The sequence below is a fragment of the Kogia breviceps genome, chromosome 1 (assembly GCF_026419965.1).
Source record: "Kogia breviceps isolate mKogBre1 chromosome 1, mKogBre1 haplotype 1, whole genome shotgun sequence".
Classification (NCBI taxonomy): domain Eukaryota; kingdom Metazoa; phylum Chordata; class Mammalia; order Artiodactyla; family Physeteridae; genus Kogia; species Kogia breviceps.
The window spans coordinates 170,701,039-170,721,983 of NC_081310.1; the positions used below are offsets into that span (position 1 = coordinate 170,701,039).

The following is a 20,945-nucleotide window of genomic DNA, read 5'->3' on the forward strand; positions in this document are numbered from 1 at the left end:
AGAGAACATTTTTTTTTCTTTTTTATTTTTGGGGTACGCGGGCCTCTCACTGTTGTGGCCTCTCCCGTTGTGCAGCACAGGCTCCAGACGCTCAGGCTCAGCAGCCATGGCTCACGGGCCCAGCCGCTCCGCGGCATGTGGGATCTTCCCGGACCAGGACACGAACCCGCGTCCCCTGCATCGGCAGGCGGACTCTCAACCACTGCGCCACCAGGGAAGCCCGGAAGAGAACTTTCTAAGAGCACTCAGGCTAGTGATCTTCAAACTGGTTTTCAAAGCACCCTGAGGAGGTGCTTTAGGGACTCTATAAATGTTTGGTTTAATTTTAATATTCAGAATATATCCTAAGTACTTAGAAATGGCAGTAAAACATGCACATTCAATTACGTTGAACACCACATTTTAATTCAGTTGATATAGCCAATTTATGCTGCCTTTTGGGGAGAATAAAGTAGTTCCTGCACCTTTGTATATACATTTAAACTTCTTTCTGAGTGTCACTGATGGGAAAAGTTGTAGTTCTTCATTAGCACTCTATAATTTTCAAACCTACATACGTCCACTTACGTATAAAGAAAAACATCTACAGCACACGTGAATTCCATTAAATAAAATGACAGGGCTTCCCTGGTGGTGCAGTGGTTGAGAATCTGCCTGCCAATGCAGGGGACCGGCCCACGAGCCACAACTACTGAGCCTGCGCGTCTGGAGCCTGTGCTCTGCAACGAGAGGCCGCGATAGTGACAGGCCCGCGCACTGCGATGAAGAGTGGCCCCCGCTTGCCACAACTAGAGAAAGCCCTCGCACAGAAACGAAGACCCAACACAGCCAAAACTAAATAAATAAATTAAAAAAAAAAAATGACAAAAAAGGCTGAGGTATATCTACTCAGAGCAGGTTCTCATCAGGGTAGAATTGTGTAGTAAGAGAATTCTTAACACTTCAGATTGTAGAGTGAACTTTTTTTGTCATCATTTTCAACTATTTATCTGTGTGAACCGTATTTTCTGGATACAATGCAACCAAGGAAAAAACTGAGAAATAAATAATGAAGCTGTCATTCAAAAATTCTTTTTTCCCCAAATTTTCATATTCACTAAGATAGCCTCAATATTCTTTTTTTAAAAAAATTAATTAATTTATTTTTGGCTGCATTGGGTCTTCGTTTCTTGTGCATCAGCTTTCTCTAGTTGCGGCAAGCGGGCTTCTCATTGTGGTGGCTTCTCTTGTTGTGGAGCGTAGGCTCTAGGCGCACAGGCTTCAGGAGTTGTGGCACGTGGGCTCAGTAGTTGTGGCTTGTGGGCTCTAAAGCGCAGGCTCAGCAGTTGTGGCACACGGGCTTAGTTGCTCCGCGGCACGTGGGATCTTCCCGGACCAGGGCTCAAACCCTTGTCCCCTGCATTGGCAGGTGGATTCTTAACCACTGTGCCACCAGGGAAGTCCCGATAGCCTCAATATTCTCATTGATGAATTTCATAATAGATAAATGCTATCAATTCACTTATATTTGTATTTGTCTTATAGTTCTACATGAGATTTATTTTTTAAAAAGATTATACAGTACTTTAAAAAGTTCAAACAACCACTGATCTAGTCCAGAAGTCAGAAAACTTTAGTGCACCAGTCAAATCTGTCCCTCCGCCTGTTTCTGTATGTGAAGTTTTACTGGAACACAGCCACGCCCATTCATTTATATATTGTTTATGACTCCTTTTGTTCTACAATGGCAGAGACATATAGTGTGACAGAGACCATATGGCTCACAAGCCTAAAATATTTACTCTAAGGCCCTTTATAGAAAAAGTTTGCTGGGTGATGTCACACACTAATAAGTCACTGAACTTAGAAATTTAAGTGTTAGAATATAAAAATCACCAATTCTCTGAAATGCTGTCACTTCTAGAGAGTTCCAAGACACCTTTAAACTTTAGGATACAATAGGAAAGTAGCCATTCTCAGGAGGAAACAAGAAAGTAAACTTTGCCCTTACTATTTAAGTGAGTATAGGAGTGCATTAACATAGTCTGGTAATAAAACCTAGGAGATCCCAATTGACAACCAGCAAGTGACTGTGAGCTCAGAATGCATTTTTTTTTTTTTTTTTTTTTTTTTTTTTTTTTTTTTTTTGTGGTATGCGGGCCTCACTGTTGTGGCCTCTCCCTTGCGGAGCACAGGCTCCGGACGCGCAGGCTCAGCAGCCATGGCTCACGGGCCCAGCCGCTCCGCGGCATGTGGGATCTTCCCAGACCGGGGCACGAACCCGTGTCCCCTGCATCGGCAGGCGGATTCTCAACCACTGCGCCACCAGGGAAGCCCTCAGAATGCATTTTGTTTGAAAGACTTAATTTGTAGGCAGAGACAATTCATATATAGTTGGGCCCAATCTTTGTATGCACTTCCAAGAAGTGTGTCAGTTCCTGGTGTACCAATACTGACTCCTAAACACTTAGCCTCTCCCAAGGTATCATGCTTATACCCTCCAGGGCGGACCCTAATTTAAAGTTAATGCATAGCCATCCATTCACATATTTAAAAGACAGAAATTTCTCAAGGTGGAAAATCCTATTTTAATCCTTCTATGTTCATTGGACAGTTCTAAGTGGGCCAACTAGTCCCTTTACTTTTTCCCATCACAGGAAGGTGTTTTGCAAAATGGAGCAATGTTACAAAGGAAATGGGAAAACAGATTAGGTTGAGGGGAAGACTGCTTCATGAAACATCCTTGGTTTTCATATCCAACCTTGATTCTAATGTTTATTCAATACGGGGTCGTCACCAAAGGGCAAAGGGAAGAATGATGTTTATTCACTACATTTTCAAGAGCCCACACTCACCTGTCTTGGCTTGAGAATCAGGTGCTGTGATTTCCATGATGAGATTTTCCAAAGAAGTACCTTTGCTATTGATTTCTTCTACCAAAGTTCCCTTACTTGTCCAGTCATCTAGGAGACCCTGTTTAAAGAACAAAATAGCAAAACGTAATATCTTGAGGCTTTCTCCTCATAAGTAGGGACACCTGTTCTACATACACTCCCTAAAGTTTTGACAAGCATTAAGCAATCATCCTCATTTATTCAGCCATTTCCAGAACTTGGTTTAGCCAGCCAAGATGTGGGAGAATGATATCCTGGAATATTCAGGCTCTTCTCATTCATTCATTCATTCATCAAGCAAATATTTTTTGAGCACTTACTATAGGCCAGGCATTGTGCCAAACGCTGGGGATACAAAATAGGATTATGACACAGTTCCTAAAACCAAGAGCTCAGATTATCAATGGCATTATAATGTGATAAATGCTATTACAGAAATATGGTGAGCCACTAGACTCTGAGAGCACAAAAGGAGACACATCTAACTCTGCCTGGAGAGAGGAAAGATTGGAGTTAAGATAAGAGTTTGCCAGGTGGACAAAGGGAATACCATGCTCGTAAAGGATATAAAGGAAATGGTAATTGGAGGGTAAAATGAGGAGCTAGATATTGAGATGTAGACAAACATACAGAATCATAGGCTACACTTTGCCTTTTCAAGGGAATTTTACATTGGGTTTGAAGTCAGAGCTCAAACCACCACAGAAAGCTGTTAGGAAACAATGGCATTTGCTCTAAGACAAAAGTATCTGGTCATGTTGTCTCTAAGCTGTGAACTGCCTGCTACAGAAGTAGAATTTTACTCTTTTCCAAGCTGGGACACCATCCTAGCCTTCAGTCCCTTCCTCCATACTGAATCTCCCTCACAATCTACTTAGTTTGCTTTTGACTTCAAGCTGCAAAGCAGCAGCAGAGAAAGACATCGAGCCATGAACATCTGGCAAGCTCATGCTGCCAAACTTCAAACTGAACCTTGCCAATTCAGAGTTTGTCAGTTCTTTTATTAGTCACTCTTGATTCCAAAGAGCCAACAGTTCCCAAACTATGCACTGACTCACAGGATATTTTAAATTTTTGAGGGAAAAACAGTGACATCTGTTGGACACCATGTGAACAACTACTGTTAAGCTGTTTGGACCTGATCAATTAGTAAGTGAGGTTTTTCAGTTTTTGGGGTGTTTTTTTCATTTGCTTGTTTTTTGCCTTGAGATGCCATGAAAAATGTCTTGAAACACAAAGGGAACCATGAACCAAGAAATCAGGGAACCTCTGTCCTAGGGAACTCCCCACAGCAAATGCTCCTGGCACTCTCTCTGTGAAAGCTCTTCTCTTTCATCTATTCAAGATAAATCCTTTTTTACTAAGAAAATAAGGACAAATTCATGAGAGTTACTTGGAGACTGGTTTCAACAAAAATAAGAAACATGTTAGAGGTGCAAATAGAGCTGGATGACTATGAATCAAAGATAGGAGAGGGGCTTCCCTGGTGGCGCAGTGGTTGAGAATCCGCCTGCCTATGCAGGGGACACGGGTTCGTGCCCCGGTCCGGGAAGATCCCACATGCCGCGGAGTGGCTGGGCCCGTGAGCCATGCTGGGCCCGTGAGCCATGGCCGCTGAGCCTGCGCGTCCGGAGCCTGTGCTCCGCGCAACGGGAGAGGCCACAACAGTGAGAGGCCCGCGTACCACAAAAAAAAAAAAAACAAAAAAAAAAAAGAAAAAAACAAAGATAGGAGAGAAGGGATTCTGCAACAGATGGGAAAAAGGCTGATGCTACCCTTGCAGGTACCTTCCAACCATCTGATTGTAACTTTTCCTTTATTAGTTGAGGAGAAATTCTCTCCTCAATTTTCTGATCACATATCTGGTCACTTGCTCACATATAATTGTCTAATTCTCAAACATACAACGAGAGTGTAAGCTTCTCAAGACTGGACTCTGACAACTGTCTTTTTTATGACCTACCACAGCGTGACAGGTATCCCCAAGACAGCTGAAACTTTATAGATATCATTCCCAGATTACTTTTTTGGTTTTGGTTTTTAAGTAGGAGATGTTTTGGTGCACAGTGCTTGGGTAGGGGTAGGTTGGACTCACGTGGAGAGAACGGAGGAACTGCTATTCTGATACCCACGGATAACTTGGATTTCTCACACCATTTGCCCACCACAGGTGGAAATGAGTCCACACAAGATTCCAAACTGCTGTCCAGCCTGATTCCTGGAGAGACTTTGTTCACCTACCTTCAGGTGTTCAATCTGTTTTTCCAGCTCTTTAGTGCTCATGAAAGTCTCTGTAGGTGGAATACTCCCTTCAGTTTCCTTCAGCCATTTCTGGAAAGTCCTAACCAGCTTCCGGAATTCATCTAATTGCTCCTGGCAAGATGATGCATCTTCCTCTCTGTCAACAGAGACAATTTGTTACTTGCCAGACTAAGCTTGTAAAGAAGTCAACGTGAACTAAAACTATATTCATTCTAGGACTCTAGGCATCAGTTTCCTAACAGGGCCTTTCCTTCTCATAATCTTTTCCATGGCAGCTTTGGCTAAACAACCACATATAATGTAGGGGAGCATCAAACTAAGGAATCTGTTGCCCTTGTTTGGACATTTCTGGGAAAGGAGTCTTCAATCTTACTCTAGGCTAAAGTGAAAATGAGAAAAACTAAAGGGAGCCTGCTATTTAGGTACTATGATACAATGGAAAGAATGCAGGCTTTGGATCTCAAGGCCAGCTCTGCTACTTTTTAGGTATTTGACTTTCAAGGCCCAATTCAAATGCTAATTCCTTTAACAAGGAAGATGCCAAAATTGAGGCTCAGAGAAGTTAGGCTAAGCACACCAATGAGTAAAATAAATCAAGGAGAAAGGAAAATTCAATTTTGAAATTAAGTTTTGGAAATGGTCACATCTATTAGACTTCAAGGCAGAGATCCTGGCTCTTCATATAGCTAAACAGCCCTCAGCTGAGGGCAAGAAAAACAAAGCCTTCTTGGCCTTTGTCCTGTCCCTTTCACCTGCACTAAATAACTGCTGCTTACAGTGGTGATTTGAGCAGCAACTGCCTTCCTCTAGACACTAAAGCTGTCACCTGCTAAATCGAGATATTTATGGCTAAACCAAGAGAAGTCTTATCAAGCTTTTAAACCCACATGAGGCTTTCTAATGGAGGAATTATGGCTTTTCAACTGTGAGCTAATAACCTTAAATCATCCACCTTTGTTGTATATCCTCATGTTTGCCTTAAAAGAAGAATCCAGAAACTCCTCCGTAACAGCAACTTAAATGTTGGTCAAAACAAGCAGTGTGAGTTCCAATATAATCCTTAATTATGTCTGGGAAGTCTCTTCCAATTTTTCTCATTATTTCTAATCCTGCCACAATCCACCTTGCTGCCCCAAATTTGTTCTGTTTGGTCCAGGTGACCTGGGCTTTTGATTGTACTGAGGGGGAACTGAGTCCCATTACTGAGAAGGAACTCACTATTTACTAACAGAAAGACCACTAAGTATTAAGTAGACTGAATAGTTTTGTCTGAAAGAGGCACTTTCCAATCTCCTATGGCTCAGTAACAGAATTTTGATGCCATCTTTTCTGGTGAAGAAGGAAGGAGGAGAAAGTCATTTCATTCAACAGCAAGAAAAAATTAGCTCCATGACACTGATCCATACATATGAAATCTCACCTTTCTTTAACTGTCTTCTGTAGCTCTGTGAAGTCCTTTTTGAGGTTCTGTACCCTGTCCTGGTGCTGGGACAGGTCCAGGGCAAAGCCACAGGAGCTCAGGTCAGTGACCAAGTGCTCAAGAGTATCCAGGTTCTCCTGTTGGTCTTCCATTTCCAAATTGAGCTCCTGTCAAGGAAACAAGGAAATGTATTCAATCCTCTGGTCCTTGTAAATAATGACTCTAAAGAATGAAAGATATCTAGATTAAAGCTGGGGCATGTTCTCCCTTACTTGTAGAAAAAGAGGGAACAAGAAAAGAGGCATGTTCACTGGGTCAACTACTAGATCAAAACATTAAATATGTAGGATTTCTCCAATCCACCTGAGAGTGGCTGGAAATTACAAAGGAGTCTTGTCTCCTTTAAACACATCTTTAAAGATTCCAGAGGCAGCATGACAGAATAAAAAGAATGGAAGTTTCTGGAGTACAACAGACCTGAAAGTCAATCGTGGCTTTGCTATTTACTAGCTTGTGATCTTAAGCTATTGAACTTCTCTAAGCTTCTGTAGTCTGTCTCTTCTTCAAAACAGGTAAACACACTCTTCACTATTATTTAACACTGTATTGACAATATTAGCCAATGCAATTAGGTAGGAGAAAACAATTTGTCCCCTGCCGATGCAGGGGACATGGGTTCGTGCCCCAGTCTGGGAAGATCCCACATGCCGCGGAGCAGCTGGTCCCGTGAGCCATGGCCGCTGAGCCCACGCATACGGAGCCTGTGCTCCGCAATGGGAGAGGCCACAGCAGTGAGAGGCCCACGTCCCGCAAAAAAAAAAACCCCAAAAAACAGAATTTGAAGAGGTACAACTATATTTGCAGATTACATGAAAGTATATTTGTAAAACCTCAGAGAATCAACAATACAACCAAATTGAACAGTGAAGTAATCCAATAAGCAAGAATATAAAATCAACATATAAAAATCAAGAATAATATAATAGCAACACAAAAGGTACAATTTTAGGAACTGTACAAAACTTTTATGAATAAAACTTTAAAAGACTTCTGAAAGACATGAAAGCAGACCTGGAAAAAAAGGAAAGATGTCCATAAAGCTATGTGTGTATGTGTATGTATGCATCTATGTGCACATATATGCATGTGTGAATGAGTAAAGTAATGTAAGCCAAACAAAAAAACCAACTTTTTTCTCTAGGACTGATAAAGTTGATTCTAATGTTCATATGGGAAAATAAATGTACAATTATAGCTACGAGAAATCCTAAAAAAGAAAAAGAAAAAAGAAATAAGGGAGATTAGCCTTACCAGATAGTAAAACATACCAGAAAGCCTCTAAAAATAAAAATAGTATGCTATTGTTAATGAATAGAAAGACCAGTGAAATAGAACAGAAAATCAAGAAATAAACTTCAATACATAAGACATTTTGTACGTGATAAAGAAAGATTCTCAAATCACTGGGGTAAAGACAGACTTTTCAAATAAATGATATTGGGAATAACTATATAGAACTTTGAAAAAAGATGAACTTGTATTCATACCTCATACTATACCTCACAATAAGCTTAAATTGTTAAAGTATTCAAATGTAAAAGAAAAAAAAGAAACCATGTGGGTAAATTCCATCATAACCTGGGTGTGGCAAAAGCCTTTCAAACTATGACTAAAAATACAACTTCAGGGCTTCCCTGGTGGCGCAGTGGTTGAGAGTCCGCCTGCCGATGCAGGGGACGCGGGTTCGTGCCCCGGTTCGGGAAGATCCCACGTGCCGCGGAGCGGCTGGGCCCGTGAGCCATGGCCGCTGAGCCTGCGCGTCCGGAGCCTGCGCTCCACAACGGGAGAGGCCACAACAGTGAGAGGCCCGCGTACCACAAAAAAAAAAAAAAAAAAAAAAAAATACAACTTCAATGAAAGAGTGATATCTCTGGTTTCAAGCTATACTACAAAGTTACAGTAATCAAAACAGTATAGTACTGGCACAAAAACAGACATATACATCAATGGAATAGAATAGAAAGCCCAGAATATAAATCTAAATGGATAAAGAAGATGTCTCTCTCTCTCTCTCTCTCTCTCTCTCTCTCTCTCTCTCTCTCTCTCTCTCTCTCTCACACACACACACACACACACACACACACACACACACACACACACACACACAGGAATATTACTCAGCCATAAAAAAGCATGAAATCTTTCCATTTGTGACAACATGGATAGATCTAGAGTATATCATGCTAAGTGAAATAAGTCAGACAGAGAAAGACAAATACTGTTGATCTCATACTTGAAATCTCAAAAACAAAACAAATGAACGAACAAACAAACAAAAACAGACTCATAAATACAGAGAACAAACAGGTGGTTGTTAGAGGGAAGAAGGTTAGGAGAATGGGTGAAATAGGTGAAGGGAATTAAGAGGTGCAAACTTCTAGTTATAAAATAAATTTAAGCCATGGGGATGTAATATACAGCATAAGGAATGTGGTCAATAACACTGCAGTAACTCTGAATGTGGACAGATGGTTACTAGCCTTATCATGGTAATCATTTCATAATGTATTTAAATGTTGAGTCACTATGTTGTACATCTGAAACTAACATAATATTGTATGCCAACTATATTTCAGTTTAAAAAAAACTGATAAAATCTACTGTGTAATAATTTAAAAAAATAAACTTTTATATGGCCAAAAACACCATAAGCAAAGTCAAAAGACAAAGGACAAACTGTGAGAAAATATTTCCAACATGTTATAAAGGACTAATTTCCCTAATACAGAACTCTTGTAAGTTGAAAGAAAAAAAAAAGATCAAACTCTTGACAGAAGATAGCAAAATACATGAACCAATGATTTACAAATAAATGTCTCTTAAATGTATAAAAATATATTCAACTTAGAGAAGAAATAAAAAATTAAAACCACATTGAGATATGTTTTATTAATCAGATTAGCAAAAACTCAAATGCTTGGCAATACATTCTATTGGTGAGGCTGCAGGGGAAATACATAGTACGGTCATACACTTTTGCTAGGGATGCAAAATGGGGAAATCCTAATGGAGGGAACTTGGCTACATCTAACAAAACCACACAACCATTTACCCTCTGATGCAACAATTCCACTCTAGGAATTACTCTGAAGATACACTTCCAATAATACAGGGAAAAAACACAAAATTATTCACTACAGTGTCATTTTTAATAGCACAATTTTGGAAACAACCAGAACAAGAGTCTGGTGGAATAAACTACAGTTCATCCTCAAAATGAATGTATAGTTAAAAAACAACAAAAAAAGAGGAAGATATCTATGAATTAAGTGATTTCTAAGACATATTAAGTAAAAAAGGAAAGTGCAAAAGATTATGTATTGTACCCCCTTTTCTGTAATGAAGAATTGGAAATAGTGTGTTTATTTTGGAAAAAAGAAATAGAAATAATAAATGTGAAATCCATTACCTGTGGGGGTGAATGGGATAGAAGACACATGGAAGAGAGCAAGAGTATATCCTTATTCACTTTCCTACACCTTGAGTATAACTTTTTGAATAGTTTTGACTTTTGAGCTATCTCTTTTTGTTTTGAAATTTGAATTTTTATATTTTATACAGCAGGTTCTTATTAGTTACCCATTTTATACATATTAGTGTATATATGTCAATCCCAATCTGCCAATTCATCACACCACCACCAACCCCTGCCACTTTCCCCCCTTGGTGTCCATACGTTTGTTCTCTACATCTGTGTCTCAATTCCTCCCTGAAAACCGGTTCATCTGTACCATTTTTCTAGGTTCCACATATATGTGTTAATATACCATATTTGTTTTTCTGTTTCTGATTTACTTCACTCTCTACAACAGTCTCTAGATCCATCCACGTCTCTACAAATGACCCAATTTTATTCCTTTTTATGGCTGAGTAATATTCCATTGTATATATGTACCACTTCTTCTTTATCCATTTGTCTGTTGATGGGCATTTAGGTTGCTTCCATGTCCTGGTTACTGTAAATAGTGGTGCAATAAACATTGGGGTGCATGTGTTTTTTTGAATTATGGTTTTCTCTGGGTATATGCCCAGTAGTGGGATTGCTGGGTCATATGCTAATTCCATTTTTAGTTTTTTAAGGAACCTCCACACCGTTTTCCATAGTGTATCAATTTACATTCCCATCAACAGTACAAGAGCGTTCCCTGTTTTCTACACCCTCTCCAGCATTTGTTGTTTGTAGATTTTCTGAAGATGCCCATTCTAACTGGTGTGAGGAGATACTTCACTGTAGTTTTGATTTGCATTTCTCTAATAATTAGTGATGTTGAGCAGCTTTTCATGTGCTTCTTTGCCATCTGTATGTCTTCTTTGGAGAAATTTAGGTCTTCTGCCCATTTTTGGATTGGGTTGTTTGTTTCCTTAATATTGAGCTGTGTGAGCTGTTTACATATTTTGGAGATTAATCCTTAGTCCATTGATTCGTTTGCAAATATTTTCTCCCATTCTGAGGGTTGTCTTTCCATCTTGTTTGTGGTTTCCTTTTCTGTGCAAAAGCTTTGAAGTTTCATTAGGTCCCATTTGTTTATTTTTGTTTTTATTTCCATTTCTCTAGGAGGTGGATCAAAAAGGATCTTGCTGTGATTTATGTCACAGAGTGTTCTTCCTATGTTTTCCTCTAAGAGTTTTATAGTGTCCAGTCTTACGTTGTCTCTAATCCATTTTGAGTTTATTTTTGTGTATGGTGTTAGAGAGTGTTCTAATTTCATTCTTTTACATGTAGCTGTCCAGTTTCCAAGCACCACTTATTGAACAGATTGTCTTTTCTCCATTGTATATCCTTGCCTCCTTCGTCATAGGTTAGTTGACCATAGGTGTGTGGGTTTATCTCTATGCTTTCTATCCTGTTCCACTGATCTATATTTGTTTTTGTGCCAGTACCATATTATCTTGATTACTGTAGCTCTGTAGTACAGTCTGAAGTCAGGGAGTCTGATTCCTCCAGCTCTATTTTTTTCCTTCAAGACTTTTTCAGCTATTTGGGGTCTTTTGTGTCTCCATACAAATTGTAAGGTTTTTTGTTCTGGTTCTCTAAAAAATGTCATTGGTAATTTGATAGAGATTGCTTTGAATCTGTAGACTGCTTCGGGTACTATAGTAATTTTCACAATATTGATTCTTCCAATCCAAAACCATGGTATATCTCTCCATCTGTTGGTATCATCTTTAATTTCTTTCATCAGTGTCATAGTTTTCTGCACACAGGTCTTTTGTCTCCCTAGGTAGGTTTATTCCTAGGTATTTTACTCTTTTTGTTGCAATGGTAAGTGGAGTGTTTCCTTAATTTCTCTTTCAGATTTTTCATCATAGTGTATAGGAATGCAAGAGATTTCTGTGCATTAATTTTTTATCCTGCTAGTTTACCAAATTCATTGATTAGCTCTAGTATTTTTCTGGTGGCATCTTTAGGATTCTCTATGTATAGTAACATATCATCTGCAAACAGTGACAGTTTTACTTCTTCTTTTCCAATTTGTATTCCTCTTATTTCTTTTTCTTCTCTGATTGTTGTGGCTAGGACTTCCAAAACTATGTTGAATAACAGCGGTGAGAGTGGACATCCTTGTCTTGTTCCTGATCTTAGAGGAAATGCTTTCCGTTTTTCACCACTGAGAATGATGTTTGCCATGGGTTTGTCATATATGCCCTTTATTATGTTCAGGTAGGTTCCCTCTATGTCCACTTTCTGGAGAGAGTTTTTATCATAAATGGGTGCTGAATATTGTTAAAAGCTTTTTCTGCATCTACTGAGATGATCATATGGTTTTTCTTCTTCAATTTGTTAATATGGTGTATCACATTGATTGATTTGTATATATTGAAGAATCCTTGCATCCCTGGGATAAATCCCACTTGATCATGGTGTATGATCCTTTTAATGTGTTGTTGGATTCTGTTTGCTAGTATTTTGTTGAGGATTTTTGCATCTATATTCATGAGTGATATTGGTCTGTAATTTTCTTTTTTTTGTAGTATCTTTTTTTTTTTTTTTTTTTTTGCGGTATGCAGGCCTCTCACTGTTGTGGCCTCTCCCGTTGCGGAGCACAGGCTCCGGACGCGCAGGCCTAGCGGCCATGGCTCACGGGCTTAGTTGCTCCGCGGCATGTGGGATCTTCCCGGACCAGGGCACGAACCCATGTCTCCTGCATCGGCAGGCGGATTCTCAACCACTGCGCCACCAGGGAAGCCCTGTAGTATCTTTGTCTGGTTTTGGTATCAGGGTGATGGTGGCCTCATAGAATGAGTTTGGGAGTGTTCCTTCCTCTGCAATATTTTGGAAGAATTTGAGGAGGATGGGTATTAGCTCTTCTCTAAATGTTTGATAGTATTCACCTGTGAAGCCTCTGGTCCTGGACTTTTGTTTGTTGGAAGATTTTTAATCAGTTTCAATTTCATTACTTGTGATTGGTCTGTTCATAGTTTCTATTTCTTCCTGGTTCAGTCTTGGAAGGTTATACCTTGCTAAGAATTTGTCCATTTCTTTCAGGGTGTCCATTATATTGGCATAGAGTTGCTTGTAGTAGTCTCTTAGGATGCTTTGTATTTCTGTGGTGTCTGTTGTAACTTCTCCTTTTTCATTTCTAATTTTATTGATTTGAGTCCTCTCCCTCTTTTTCTTGATGAGTCTGGCTAATAGTTTATCAATTTTGTTTATCTTCTCAAAGAACCAGCTTTTAATTTTATTGATCCTTGCAACTGTTTGCTTTGTTTCTATTTCATTTATTTCTGCTCTGATCTTTATGATTTCTTTCCTTCTACTAACTTTGGATTTTGTTTGTTCTTCTTTCTCTAGTCCCTTTAGGTATAAAGTTAGATTGTTAGTTGAGATGTTTGTTGTTTCTTGAGGTAGGCTTGTATTGCTATAAACTTCCCTCTTAGAACTGCTTTTGCTGCATCCCATAGGCTTTGGATCATTGTGTTTTCATTGTCATTTGTCTCTAGGTGTTTTCTGATTTCCTCTTTGATTTCTTCCATGATCTCTTGGTTATTTAGTAATGTAATGTTTAGCCTCCATGTGTTTGTGTTTTTTACGTTTTTTTCCCCTGTAATGGATTTCTAGTCTCATAGTGTTGTGGTCAGAAAAGATGCTTGATATGATTTCAAGTTTCTTAAATTTACTGAGGCTTCATTTGTGACCCAAGATGTGATCTATCCTGGTGAATTTTCCGTCCACACTTGAGAAGAAAGTGTAATCTGCTGTTTTTGGATGGAATGTCCTTTAAATATCAATTAAATCTATATGGTCTATTGTGTCATTTAAAGCTTGTGTTTCCTTATTTTCTGTTTGAATTATTTGTCCATTGGTGTAAGTGAGGTGTTAAAGTCCCCCACTATTATTTTGTTACTGTCGATTTCCTCTTTTATAGATGTTAGCAGTTGCCTTATGTATTGAGGTGCTCCTATGCTGGGAGCATATATATTTATAATTGTTTTATCTTCTTCTTCAATTGATCCCTTGATCATTATGTAGTGTCCTTCCTTGTCTCTTGTAAGAGTCTTTATTTTAAAGTCTATTTTACCTGCTATGAGTATTGCTACTCTAGCTTTCTTTTGATTTCCATTTGCATGGAATATCTTTTTCCATCCCGTCACTTTCAATCTGTATGGGTCCCTAAATCTGAAGTGTATCTCTTGTAGACAGCATAAATATGGGTCTTGTTTTTGTATCCATTCAACGAGCCTGTGTCTTTTGTTTGGAACATTTAATCCATTCACATTTAAGGTAATTATCGATATGTATGTTCCTAGTACCACTTTCTTAATTGTTATGGGTTTGTTTTTGTAGGTCCTTTTCTTCTCTTGTGTTTCCTACTTAGAGAAGTTAAGTTCCTTTAGCATTTGTTGTAGAGCTGGTTTGGTGATGCTGAATTCTCTTAGCTTTTGCTTGTCTGTTAAGCTTTTGATTTCTCCATCAAATCTGAATGAGATCCTTGCCAGGTAGAGTAATCTTGGTTGTAGGTTCTTCCCTTTCATCACTTTAAATATGTCATGCCACTCGCTTCTGGCTTGTAGAGTTTCTGCTGAGAAATCAGCTGTTAATCTTATGGGTGTTCCCGTGCATGTTATTTGTCATTTTCCCTTGCTGCTTTCAATAAGTTTTGTCTTTAATTTTTGCCAATTTGGTTACTATGTGTCTCAGTGTGTTTATCCCGTATGGGACTCTCTGCGCTTTCCTGGACAGGGGTGGCTATTTCCCTTCCCATGTTAGGGAATTTTTCGACTACAATCTCTTCAAATATTTTCTCTGGTCCTTTCTCTCTCTTCTCCTTCTGGGAACCCTATAATGTGAACGTTGTTGCATTTAATGTTGTCCCAGAGGTCTCTTAGGCTGTCTTCATTTCTTTTCATTCTTTTTTCTTTATTCTGTTTCACAGCAGTGAATTCCACCATTCTGTCTTCCGGGTCACTTATCCGTTCTTCTGCCTCAGTTATTCTGCTATTGATTCCTTCTACTGTATTTTTCATTTCATTTATTGTATTGTTCATCTCTGTTTGTTTGTTCTTTAATTCTTCTAGGTTTTTGTTAAACATTTCTTGCATCTTCTCGATCTTTGCCTTCATTCTTTTTCCAAAGTCTTGGATCATCTTCACTATCATTATTCTGAATTCTTTTTCTGGAAGGTTGCCTATCTCCACTTCATTTAGTTGTTTTTTCTGGAGTTTTATCTTGTTCATTCATCTGGTACATAGCCCTCTGCCTTTTCATCTTGTCTATCTTTCTGTGAATGTGGTTTTTGTTCCACAGGCTGCAGGACTGTAGTTCTTTTCGCTTCTGCTGTCTGCCCTCTGGGGGAATGAGGCTATCTAAGAGGCTTGTGAAAGTTTCCTGATGGGAGGGACTGGTGGTGGGTAGAGCTGGGTGTTGCTCTGGTGGGCAGAGCTCAGTAAAACTTTAATCTGCTTGTCTGCTCATGGGTGGGGCTGGGTTCCCTCCCTCTTGGTTGTTTGGCCTGAGGTGACCCAACACTGGAGCCTACCCAGGCTCTTTGGTGGGGCTAATGGCAGACTCTGGGAGGGCTCACGCCAAGGAGTACTTCCCAGAACTTGTGCTGCTGGTGTAGTTGACCTCACGGTGAGACACAGCCACCCTCCGCCTCTGCAGGAGACCCTCCAACACTAGCAGGTAGGTCTGGTTCAGTCTCCTATGGGGTCACTGCTCCTTCCCCTGGGTCCCGATGCACACACTGCTTTGTGTGTGATCTCCAAGAGTGGAGTCTCTGTTTCCCCCGTCCTGTCTAAGTCCTGTGATCAAATCCTGCTAGCCTTCAACGTCTGATTTTCCAGGAATTCCTCCCGCCTGTTGCCAGACTCCCAGGTTGGGAAGCCTGATGTGGGGCTCAGAACCTTCACTCCAGTGGGTGGACTTCTGTGGTATAAGTGTTCTCCAGTTTGTGAGTCACCCACCCAGCAGTTATGGGATTTGCTTTTATTGTGATTGCACCCCTCCTACCATCTCATTGTGGCTTCTCCTTTGTCTTTGGATATGGGGTATCTTTTTTGGTGAGTTCCAGTGTCTTCCTGTCGATGACTGTTCAGCAGTTAGTTGTGATTCCGGTGCTCTCACAAGAGGGAGTGAGACCATGTCCTTCTTCTCTGCCATCTTGAACCAATCTCCAATCTCCAATACTTTTTAATTCCCAAAATAGTTTCTTCAAGATAGATATTATTATTCCATGAGAATTTAGCCAACTGCTGATCCTTTAGAAAGCAGTCTTGGAAAATCTGAGCTTTCTTAATGTTTCACATATTTAAAAATAAAACTTTACAAAGAAAAGTAAAATCCTGGAGTTGAATACAAACAGAAACAAAGAAAGCTAATTAGATAAGAAATTACAGGGGAAAAAAAATTCAGGTAACTTTGAACACATATACAGTAGGTCAGAGTCTCAGGACAAAAAGAAATCTTGAATTTTACTTAGTAGGTTTGTTATCGGTAGAAATAATAGTGTAATTCCAAAGTGATCTTATTTTATTGTAGGATATAGCAAATAATATATTAAGTTGTTGGAAACGAGGGTTCTCCCTGTAGGAAGAGGAAGATACAAATAGGGAATGGAGGAAGAATCGTATGGTGTTGAGTTGGAGCTGGATTATCAGTATGAATACATGATATAAAAAACTCTCAAGATTTCCTAATCCTATCCACTTAAAGGACCTAGAAGCAATGACACCCTAATGGCTCATCTAGTATCTGGATTTTTTTTTTTTTTTTTTTTGCGGTATGTGGGCCTCTCACTGTTGTGGCCTCTCCCGTTGCGGGGCACAGGCTCCGGACGCGCAGGCCCAGCGGCCACGGCTCACGGGCCCAGCCGCTCCGCGGCATGTAGGATCTTCCCGGACCAGGGCACGAACCCGTGTTTCCTCCATCGGCAGGCGGATTCTCAACCACTGCGCCACCAGGGAAGCCCTAGTATCTGGATTTTGATATCTAATTACAATTCCCCAGTAAAAACAGGGCTCCTTGGAGAAACAGGTGATTTCAGGTATGGGACAGGAGAACTACAAGGTGACCGTGACACATCTTATTCTGCCAGAAAGTAAGAGAGTACTCATGTACGGGTATGGACATGCCAAAAACATACCAGGAGACAGCTTAAAGGGGCACCCATTGACCAAATTTGAAAACGTTTAATCATAAAAAAGAACAATGATGATAATGAAAATGGAAGCCCACAGTGATACTCTTTTATATATTTATAAAGAGAGAAAAAACAGCAATTGGTGGATCCAAGTGAAAAGTATGCTGATGTTGATTGTGCTGTTCTTTTTACTTTTAAGTTTAAAATTTTTCAAAACAAAAAGCAGAAAGTTAGGAGAGCAAACCAAACAAAACAATGAGATTGCAGTACAATATGGAAAACGTTATATAGCTGGATAAACCCAAGGCAGCGATGTGGGAATACAGCAATATTGAGGTACTACAGGTGGGAATGTGGGCAGATGCAGCCGTTCTGGAGCTCAAGGTAGCTACTACTTGGTCAAATTAAGTACAGGCAGGTACTATGACCCAGCAATTCTGCTCCTGGATATACATCTATATCTACGGGAGGTAATAACTCTTCACCAAAGATTTTCAGCTCTGCACCTACTAGATATATATGGTAGGATTACATTTCTCCACCCCCTTGAAAGTCAGCTATGGTCATGAAACTTGCTTTGACTAATAAAATGTAAATGGATATGATATGTCCTCTTCCCCTTGCAGCAGTAATCATGAAAACATATGTCAGGATGCAGTTCCCAACTTGAAAGACTGAGTGACCTTGATGAGCTAAATATTCCTGCTGATCTGGGTTGAACATGTAATATGAGTGAAAAATAAATCTAGTCTGTGTTTTTTAAAAAATGAACTAACAGGGTTTCCCTGGTGGCGCAGTGGTTGGGAGTCCACCTGCCGATGCAGGGGACACGGGTTCATGCCCCGGTCCGGGAAGATCCCACATGCCATGGAGCGGTTGGGCCCGTGAGCCATGGCCACTGAGCCTGCGCGTCCGGGGCCTGTGCTCTGCAATGGGAGAGGCCGCAATAGTGAGAGGCCTGCGTACCGGAAAAAAAAAAAAAAAAAAAAAAAAAAAAAAGAACAAACAATATCTAGCTTACAGGATGGCTGTGAGAATTCTTTAAGACAATGTAGGTAAAGTTTCCAGTACACTGACTGATATATTATGTGTTCAGTAAATATATTTTTTTTCCTTGCCTTTCTTTCCCCTTTATTCTGCCCATCTGGCAGATATATCCTCACCTGGATCTGTTGGAAGAAATGTGCAATATCTTGATCTGGCTGATTCCCAGAGGCCAGCAACCGACTTTTGTTTTCCATGAATCGCTGCAGCTTATCAGAGAGATGCTCAAACATCTCTGCCTGGGGCAGAAGCTTCTTTAGGGAGCTCTCCTTTTCTTGCTGCTGTAGCCGGAGCTGTTCGAAGCGCTGGCTCACCTCAGCCAGTTTGCCCTGCAGCACTGCGGCCGAGGTGTTGTCTGCTGTCTCCGTGAATCGGGTCACCATCTCACGCGTGGCCTCCAAGCTACTCCTCTGCCGAGCAATGTCCTGCTTCAATTTCTGTCATCAAGAACATGGCTGTCAGCTCCTGGCTCACTTATTCCAGGCTATCTGAGCCACAAACTAATAAGCTTCTAGTAACTATATGCTCACCTCCTCAAGGAGGGTTGGAGGATTGCAACTGAACCTTCAGAATACCATCAATACCCTTAGTTCTCCACCCCATGCCACCAGTGACTTTGCCATCACCACTTTTCCTCAAGCTTACCAATGGTTTGGAAATTGGGTACACAAATCTTTACATGGATTAGTCAACATTTCTAAGTCTTATTAGAAGATTCATGGAAATGAATTCTTTTCCTGATATTTTTTTCAAAATCATGTCATTATGGAACATGGCAAATATACCCTCTATGCTAACTCTTGGGGCACAGGTCTCACCATGTTAGTGGCCAGGGCTTCTTGGATGACTCCTGATGACAGCGGTGCCACCTTCTCCTCTTCCAGGTTATTTTCAACTTCACTGATGGACTGCAACAAGCTGTCCAGGCTTTCCTGGACACTCTGAGACTGGGCAATGGCTTTCTGCAGCAGAGCAGAGCGCTCTGCCAAGCTACTGGAGAGGCTTTGGAAATGGCTGAGTATGGAATCTGGAAATTCAAGGCCATGAGAAGACAGAGTGGGGACAATTTTTGTGTTGCACTTTAAAAAGAAAACGTATTTAGATTGTACATGTTAGTTATAATAACAACAGAAATCAAGACAAACAGAAAGAATAAGCTTAAATACGTCACTATTTGAACCAAATTCAAGAAGCATTATATATTTAGCACCTACTAAGTGCCAGAAATTGTGCTCAATGCTGAGGACTAAAGATTATTATGATAAAGTCCCTGCCTTCTACAAACCTTAAAACTCTAAAAGAGAGCACAGGCAGTGGAAGGCATATCAACTAACCATATTAATAAAATCACAAGTGCTATACTGGTACTAGGAGTACTAGAGAAATCCGAAGGAAGAATGAGTATTTCTTATCTTTTACTTCTTCTTGGGGTAGGGGCGGTGGTGGTGTCAGGACTTTACAAAGGAAGTAACTTCCCGGTTACATCTTGAAGCATGAGCAAGATTTCATCATGCATGGTAAGGACTCAATAAATGTTAGCAGCTAAGCAATAGGAAAAACTTCAGGGATAAAGTAATGAGGAAATGACTTGGGAAAGGAAAGAAGTCGGGTGTGGCTAGAAGGCGAGTGCCTGGGGAAAAGAGGCTGAAGTCAGACCATGAAGGCCTCATATGGTGTAAGAATAAAGTTCATTAGAGGGTGAGCTATTCGTGTTTATATCCACAGCCCCCAGCTAGCACCACAGATACTTGTACAACACGATGTGATATGTTACAGAACAGAGGCACATACTAGGAATTAGGGGAACACTCTGGCTATTGCTGCTTCATACCTGTAGTTTCTTGAACATGCTTGTGGTCTGGGGCTGGCTCCCCTTCAATTTCCATGAGGTCATGAGCTACTTTTTGGAGCTTTTCTACAGGTACTTGATGCTCAGCCAATTCCTCCTGCAACTGCTGCTTGTCCATGAGAAAGGACAAAAGAAAACCATCACAGTGCATAATCAAAGCTGGTTCTAGGGATCAAGAGCTACTGAGCAGCCTTAGAGAATAAATTCTGTTTATCCATAGCCACAGCCATCAGAATAAAGTATTTAGGAATCATATGTTGTCCAAGGCATCCCAACCACTGCCTTTAACATATGCAAGCATTTTCTTTGCTTTGAAGCTACTCTAAGCCGTGCAGTACAACAGGTTGCGTATTGGCTCACCTTTGTGGTTACAAGCTGCTGTTGCAGGACCCCAGGGTCAGAGGCAACAGTTTCTGAGAGGAGTTTCTCCACATTGGCCTCACAAGCTTTCATCCAGGCCTGCAGGCTTTCGGCACTGCTCTGGAACTGCTGATACTGGCCTAGCAGCAAGTTCAGGTGAGCACCCAGTCGTGTACACTGTGCCATAAGAAAAAAAAAAAAAAGAAGAAGAAGAAGAAGGGAAAGCAGACTTAAGTGGGTCAGGCCAAAGGCAGCAGCTTCCCAGGCACAGTCCAAAGAGGTCTGGCTATGTTACAGGGAACTGACTGTAACTACAGTTAAGGTTAGTGTGGGCCCCCACAGATAGATGGTAGCAACAATTTTCTGTAAGTGGGGTCCTGACTGTTTGATCCATACTACCCACCCCTACTTTATTATATACCTGGGAAGATTCAGTTGTATGACAAGCCACCAAAGAAATATACATCGGGTTGCAGGCAAAGGTGGGGACTGAGAGG

At 40.5% G+C, this 20,945-nt stretch overlaps 1 protein-coding gene across 36 annotated transcripts in view; it reads right to left on the reverse strand.

The window, feature by feature from the left end:
• MACF1 (microtubule actin crosslinking factor 1) overlaps nucleotides 1-20,945 on the reverse strand; it is a 349,861-nt gene that overhangs the window by 95,421 nt on the left and 233,495 nt on the right. For all 36 annotated transcript variants that reach the window (XM_067010930.1, XM_067010949.1, XM_067011058.1 and 33 more), the window contains 7 exons: nucleotides 20,449-20,625; nucleotides 20,071-20,194; nucleotides 19,058-19,266; nucleotides 18,359-18,676; nucleotides 6,556-6,722; nucleotides 5,115-5,271; nucleotides 2,835-2,952 (listed from right to left, as the gene is read on the reverse strand). In XM_067010930.1, the coding sequence (XP_066867031.1) occupies nucleotides 2,835-2,952; nucleotides 5,115-5,271; nucleotides 6,556-6,722; nucleotides 18,359-18,676; nucleotides 19,058-19,266; nucleotides 20,071-20,194; nucleotides 20,449-20,625 (1,270 nt within the window). The remainder of the gene's footprint in view (nucleotides 1-2,834; nucleotides 2,953-5,114; nucleotides 5,272-6,555; nucleotides 6,723-18,358; nucleotides 18,677-19,057; nucleotides 19,267-20,070; nucleotides 20,195-20,448; nucleotides 20,626-20,945) is intronic.